Source organism: the organism of the source record quoted next, unplaced genomic scaffold, assembly GCF_019419815.1.
Source record: "Pyrus x bretschneideri cultivar Hongxiangsu unplaced genomic scaffold, Pyrus_bretschneideri_v1 Contig65, whole genome shotgun sequence".
Taxonomy (NCBI): domain Eukaryota; kingdom Viridiplantae; phylum Streptophyta; class Magnoliopsida; order Rosales; family Rosaceae; genus Pyrus; species Pyrus x bretschneideri.
In genome coordinates this window covers 1,753,409-1,760,995 of record NW_025999804.1, presented here as the reverse complement: position 1 = coordinate 1,760,995, position 7,587 = coordinate 1,753,409, and the positions used below count along the sequence as shown (strand labels likewise).

General features: G+C 35.2%; 1 protein-coding gene across 4 annotated transcripts; it reads left to right on the top strand.

Annotated features, from left to right (window-relative positions):
* Positions 1-2,833: 2,833 nt before the first annotated feature.
* LOC103955249 (UV radiation resistance-associated gene protein) lies at positions 2,834-7,587 on the top strand. 4 transcript variants are annotated; one of them, XM_048573268.1, is made up of 5 exons: positions 2,834-3,295; positions 3,802-4,008; positions 4,676-4,856; positions 5,924-6,079; positions 6,394-7,587. In XM_048573268.1, the coding sequence occupies exons 1-5, from the start codon at positions 3,116-3,118 to the stop codon at positions 6,525-6,527; spliced, it is 858 nt and encodes a 285-aa protein (XP_048429225.1). In that variant the 5' UTR covers positions 2,834-3,115; the 3' UTR covers positions 6,528-7,587. The 4 variants fall into 4 exon arrangements, with proteins under 4 accessions (XP_048429225.1, XP_048429224.1, XP_048429226.1 ...); XM_048573267.1 differs by having other exon boundaries at positions 2,835-3,295; positions 5,924-6,072; positions 6,261-7,587; XM_048573269.1 differs by having other exon boundaries at positions 2,837-3,295; positions 6,261-6,555.

Sequence of the window (7,587 nt, the reverse complement as noted above, 5' to 3'; positions counted from 1 at the left end):
ATTTTTGGGGCAGGGGCGTTACACCATGGACCTTGCCGCGGGTGGCTACCATGGTGGCCATCACAGTGGTTCCCGTGGTGGAAACTCATGGGGGTGGTTCCACTCCACTTATTGTCACATTTAACCTTGTGGATTGCCGCGGTCCCATCTCTTGAATATTGGAATTTTCACTTGTTGAATTTTCTAAATTTTTAGCCATTGTACTTCTCTTTTACGTTTTATCAAAGAAATTTTGCAAATAAAATTTTTTTAAAAATAAGAACGTACGAAAAATCTACAAATGGACAAGAAAATAGAAAACCTTGGATGCGAGAGTCTTCTGCGAGTGTGTGACTCAACTCTCAATGAAAGCACCAATTTGTGGATGCAAATTTCTTCCTCCTTAATCTTGGACAAAATTGCACCTACAAAATAAATAATACCTACGGTCAAGGCCAAGAGCCTCATGCGTCCACGATGAATGGGGGGGCTTTGGCCGAAAAACCTCCGATGCCAAGGTTAGAATTTTGAGAGAAAAGTGTTTGGGCAATTTTTGAGGGTTTAGCAAGAGTCAAGACCTAGGTTTTTAGAGGAAATGAGATTGAATATATAGTGCATTGCCGGTCCCTTTGGGAGAGAAGGTGACCGACCTTTTGTGTATTTTTTGGGTGTAATTGGTGGTTTAATTGGCTATTAATAGATTAATTAGGTAATAAATGCATTAATTAGCCAATTAACATAATTTAAAAGAAATGTTTTGTGGGTTACCTTGTACAGAAGATTTGATAAGGATGGATGCAATAGGTTTAAAAATAAATACCAATTTGGACACTTTTGACTTGATTGTGGAATGTTTGTCCACTGCTCACGCATAGGAATTCCGGTGCTCCTCAAGGGTAATTTTGTCCTTTTTGTCCAAAAATTCACGTGTCGCCTTTTGATTATTTTTTGCTCCACAGAGGGGCTGCAATTTCCCTAGTTTTCTCTCTTTCTTGTTAGGAGTAATTGTTGTCTGAATTTCTTTAACCCTCTACTTAAGGTAGACTTAAATAAGTTTTAGAGGCGGTTGGTTTTCCTTCCCTAGAAGACTTAAACTTCAAGTCAAATCTTATAATCTAAGGAAAATCAATAAACAACTTCTGGCTTATCCACTCCACTTGGGATTTCTACACCATCTGCCCTTTCCTGGGCGCAATATAGCCCGTGTGAGGACATTTGTGGAGCAAAAAATCATGGAACTAACATGTAGACTTTGATCCGAAGAAGACAAGAATACCCTTATTAAATTGGCAAGGCCACATTTAATCCACGCACAATACAACATCCCTTAAGACTTGAGCAAATGTCACAACCTCATCAAGCTCTTCTGCCCGTGGCAAGGAGAAAAGTCAAAAGTATTAAAGGTATGACTAATTACTAAAACTTATATTTATGTTTTCAAAAAAAAAAAAAAAATCTTATATTTATTACTCTCCTAAATGGAGACCAACTCAATTGAGCAAGCAATCACAATCATAGATACTACAACATAATCCTAAGATATTGTTTATTAAATAATATTTTTGAGATAATTATTTCCCCATCGATCCTACAGATGACTTAACTTGGCCAATCGAATGCCGACACATGTCTAGGCAAAACCCACATATGTAGGCGGTCTAGCTCCTATATATATATCTCATCTTCACTAATTTCTGGTAAGCTTTGGCTACACAATTGATCCCTAAACTCTCTCTTTTTAGAGAAATTGACTCAGACATTAGATATCCATTGACCAAACCCCCCACATCATGGGCACATGTGGCGTTGGCCGTTGATCAAATGTGTTTATTTGTTTTGTAGGTACAAATTCGTCAAGATTGAATACGGAGGATTTTTGCTACACATTATTTCTCATGCTTTGTGTCTTTATTTATACTAATATGGGAGAGAGAAAACTTGCTCTCCAAGTAATACAATTACAACTAGGAAACTATCTAAAAGATATTTCAGTATCCTATACATAATCGACTACAACATTATGTACATTATCTTAATACTACACGAACATCGTAACAACAATATCCACACTACCTCAATATTACATCTATACATTAGCACTTTTGACATTTTCCTCATTTCACCCTTATCATTCATTTTTTTTTTAACTAAAGGGGGACAACTAGTGGCAAGCCACAGTTATCCACCATTTTCGAGCCTAAAAACATTATAAAAAATTTAGTCCTGCTCATGGCCACAATCAAGCAGCCTTTATCATTCATATCTCTCTTTCTATTTCAGCAACCAACGTATGAAAATCGATATATAAAGTTGGAGGCCAGTTTTGGTGTCACGACTTCAACAAAAATATTAGGAAAAAATTGCCCCTCAACCAAAAAATTCCAAAACCAGCCCATTATAATATATCAAATAATACAGGGGTAATTTGGTCATCATAAAATATAATATTGAACGATAAAAAAATGGAAGGATGAGTAAAAGTTGATGGTATCCACGTAAAGGGGAATAAAAAATATAATAAAAAATAAAAAAAATCATGAATATTGTGTTCAAAACATCTTAAGAGACGCGTAGTGCCGTTGATAAATTAGTAAAGTTTTTTTTGAAAAAAAAAAATTAGTACCTTATAATAGGCTAGCAATAATGTGATTCAATCAGATATTGTGAATAGTGATTTTAGTGTTATAAAACATCTTAAAAGGTGTGTAATGTCGGTTATAAAAAATATCTTTAGCATGCTAATAATAATGTGATTAAATTAGTTGTGCATGAAGGGTAGTTTCTCTACTGCACTTTACTAGCACAGCGATCTGCATTTTTTTTTTTTTTTTTTGAAAGCAATGTGCTTGGTCCGCTTAAAATGACACTCAAATCGTCGCCAACTTCCAGTCTCTCTTCCACTTGTCATTCTTTGCTTATCGAACCCTTCTTTCAAACTGGTCAAAGAATCCCAATCAAAATTTTCTCGATTCGACCCATAAAAAACACAAATTTTCCCGAGAAAAAAAAAAACCCCCAAAACATTTTCCCGAGAAAATGTGTCCTGAACCCTAATTGGTGATTCTGGGACGATGAAGTCTATCCCCTGGCCTTGTCTGAAATTCAAGCCGCATCGAAACTATCTCTCCAACTTTTAATGGAACGAGATCGAGCCCAGCCTGCAGAGCCGAAGAAGAGCGATCTCGAAAATGTGAAGGTGATCGAATGGGAGGAATTCGAGCAAGAGATTGTGAGGTTATGGAGTCTTTCTTCTGCTCTCAGCGAAGCTCAGGACAAGAAGCAAAGTATTCAGCGGAATCTCGAGTCTCTCATTGAGGTAGGGTTCTAGTGCATGCTCAACTTTCGTGCTTTTGATGTTCTGAGAAAATGCAGTTTATTAGGGTTATGGAGGTTTTATTTTATTTATTGTGGAGTTTGAAATTGAAGTTTAAATAGTTCTTTACTTGGTTATTTGGATATAACTGGGTTTTTATGATTGCTGGATTAACAGACTTGGGGAATTGGTTAGAACTGTTCCGGTGTTAGTATGAGAAGGCGATTTTTATATTATATTATTGATAATTTTATCTTGTTTCAGCCAAACTGCTGGTATTAGGATCTGAAAGTAGAAATTGTGGACGTTGTAATTTAATTCTATAAAAGAATATTTCTGTCCTTGATTGCGGAGTGGATGTAAGAAACGAAAATTGAGGACTAATTGAAATTGTTTTCTGATTTTGCACAAAGTCATCAGACTCGTCACTAGCACATTGTGTTGTTACTTGATTGATCGGGCCTTAATTGATTAGCCCGCGGGTTAGCGGGCGGCATTGTTGTTGACAGGTTGAAGCTGAGTCATTGAGACGATCAAATGAGCTTGAGGAGATGCAGCAGAAACTGGAGGCCAGAAAAATGGTGATGGGAAACATGTCAAGGTATTCTATGTTTGCTGTGGAGGATACAAAAAAGAAAGAGGAGCAACTTAGTATAGAGCTTAGGTCACTTTTGGTTGCTGGGACAGCTCTATCTGTTGCTAGGAAGCGGTTGGAGGTAAAATTGATTATGATTATTATGTACCAAACTGTCATTGAGAGTTTGTATACTTATGAATTATAAACTTGAGAGGTCTTAGCAGCAGTAAAATGATTTTGGTGGAGGTTATGTACTTGTAAATATATCTATTTGAGAGGTCGTAGCTAGTTTTGCTAGATGGTGGATTTCTTATCCACTATTTTGTAATTCATGTTATTATTTTGTTAAAGTGTTATCGTTTCTTCTAAAAAAAAAAGAATTATAAACTCTAGACATTTTTGGGTTGTGACGTGTATTGGAAAACAATAACTTTTTGCTATTGCATATTCTCTTTCAAAATCTCATTGCGACTAATTTAAGTTTTACCATTAGTAAATAATATATATATATGACTAGGAAGCACTGTTAATTACTTAGATTGGGTCACTTTTGAATTCAAAAACTAGTTGTAGTTGTGTATATACATGCATATGCTTCATTTCATGGCTGATTCTTTTTATCACTTTTAATGTTATTTTTGCTTTATGATCATTTCCACAAAATCCAAATTTGGCTTGCTATACTTTTCTGCAAAATCAATAACTTTTCTTCTCAATGCACTTTTTCATGTTTAAAGGTTACTGTTACATTTTAGTAATTGATTTATGCAGTCTGGTGGAAAATCTGATTTATGCTTTTGTTACAGGAGTCAAATCAGCTACTATCCTGTGACAAGGGGTATGTTAATCTTAAAAACTTGCAAAAGATGCTAAGAAGGCGACAACAACATATGATATCACAAGTTTCATTGCTATATCCTGTAAAGTTCACTATGGGTCCTGCACAAGAACAGGAACTTGAATCATTTCCTAACACTAGTAGATCAGGTAAATGCTACTGAGATATTGTTTTATGTCTTACAATATCTTGTTTAATTTGTGGAATCTGAAAGAGAGTAACTGAGGTAAAAATCAGTGAATACCCATATGGCTAAATGAAGGAAAAGAAAGGCTAATGTTTCAAGCAATCACTACAACTCTTTCCTATGTTATCTATCCACATTCATGAAATTCTGGATATCATGGCAACATTTGCTAATCCCAACTGTCATAAGATGTGGCTTTCATTTGAATTAATTTTTATTTAATTTTTGTTTCTCTTGTGCCTAAATTGTATAAGTGCTTGTTTAACTTGTCAATGTTGTCTGAGTATAAATGTATTGTTATTAAAATTGTTTCTTCGAGTTCTCAATGCATGACCTAGATCTCTATTCAAAATATGGGCAATTCTTTATGGTGTTGCTGATTGGGATTGTGAGCTTTTCCTTGCTCGGATTTCAGGATCTCTTGCTGGTCGACGGTGCACAATCTCCAATGCAGGATCATGTTTTAGAAGTAGATTATGTGTGTGTGTGTGTGCATGTATGTGAGTAGAACTTGAGGCTGCCTCTCAACTGATGTCAGCACTGGAATGTCCTGTGCTATTCAATATTTATGTTATTTCCCCTTCCATCCATGGTTTAAGATTTTAAGTTTGGGCTAATGCCCTACACCCTAGAACTAAACAAACTCTAACCCTTAAACTCTGTTGTACACTTTAAAGATAAACTAAGTTTCAACTCATAAACAAAACTTTTAATGAAAATTAAAAAACGCAGTACCTTTCGAACAATAGGGCTGTCCACAATGCGGATGTTTGCTCTTGAAGCTTTTCACATACATCATATTTGTTTACTATGGCAATGTTTTATCTATTTGTTTGATAGAGATATATATTCTTAATGATTTAATTGGCTACAGTATCAAAATATCCATATCCAGTTTTATTTTCTCTTGAAGAAAATTTATTTTGAAATAATCATTATGTGCTTCATGTCAAGGGTAATAACCTTTGGTAATGTATTCTTCTGTACTCAGATTATATTTTTCTTGTGTTTCTTCTTCAAATTTTACAGGTAATTCTGCTCGATTTAAACCTGCAAATCAAGGAACATTGACAATTTTAGGTCTCCATTTGACAATGCTGCCTTTTAAAATGATGAGTTTTTTCACTGACAAAAAGGAGGTTCAGAGGTCTGCAACAGCCCTTGGATATGTCAGTCATGTGCGTAGTACGCTTTCTTTGCTTGATACAAACTATTAAGTTACTAATTCATACATGATGAATTTGGCAGCTTCTACTTTAACATGCTGTCAGTTTCAAGTGCATTACTTAGGGGCCTATTTGTTTTGTTTGTTTAGCTGCAGTTGTTTTAAATAAGAATGCCCTATTTATATTGATTTTGAATGCAGGCTGTCTTACTTATAGCTTCGTACTTAAAAGTTCCATTGCGTTATCCATTGCGTTTGGGTGGTTCCCATTCCTATATTATTGATTATGGACCATCCGTAGAGCCTACTTCATCTGATGTGTCGTCACATACAGTGGTTTCAATGGATGTGAAGCATGTGGAGTTCCCTCTTTTTCTAGATGGCCAAGACACAACGAGAGCCGCTTATGCTCTATTCTTACTCAACAAGGTACAAATTTGTTCATGTCTTATGCCTTGGGGTCCATAACACCTATTCAGATTAGAGTAATTCCTATTATTTGGTGTGTGGTTATTATCTTTTCATTTGTTTGACATTTGTGCATTTGTGTGCGCTAAAGTTGTCCTTTTGAATGGGCTTTTCGGTAATGGTAACCTTGGTAACTTAAGTTATTTACAACAAAGTTTACCCTGATACCCAATTAATGTAGAATAGAGAGAGAAAGTAGAAGAGATGAAGAAAGAGTACAAGAGAGGGAGAATGGAGTTGTTGTTAGCAGTCCAAAATACTTATCCTGTGCTCCTCCGTATTGGAAAAAATAAAGGTAAGTGAACAATGACAATTTTGGAGCGCTAAGAACAATTCCTAGAGAGAAGAGGAGCATAACTAGAACAAGTAGACTTTTTTATTAAATCAAAATTCTCCATAATTATCGATCAACATGCCAGTCTGAAATCTGATTACGGAAAGGCTATTTATATAGGCAAATCTCAAATTGACAAATTACCTTAATGCCTGGATATATACTCAAACAACACCATAGATCCGAATAATTAAACACAGAATCATTTCATATATAGTTAAATAAGTGAATTATTCATCAATTCTTACATTCTAGTTCAAATTTATAAAAAATTAACGTGGATCTAGTTTTAAGACTTGTGCAAACGCTTAATATAGTATTAGTGTTCTAACGTCATCCTTCTGTACTTGTCTTTCTTCTGCTAACCCACCTAAATCTGTACTGTACTTTCTTCTTTTTGTTTTGCTTTGCTTCATGTACTATCTTAACCATTAAAATTGTCACGCTTGGCTATATTGACCGTAGCATTGCTTTTGTTAGTGTAGGATTTAGAGCAGCTTTTGAATTACATTGGCGTTAAGAGCTTAGGACCGCGTCATGTCCTAGCCAATTTGAAGGAGCTTGTAAGGACAATTCAGTCTGTAGATTATATAGATACGTGAGATCTCCAGTACCAGTTTTGGGTGTAAGTTAATTTGACTTTGTAAATGAAGTAATTGTATTCTTACCCTGGTGCAAGTTTTTAGTGCAGCACCTTTTATTTATACCAATCCAGATTTTTATATC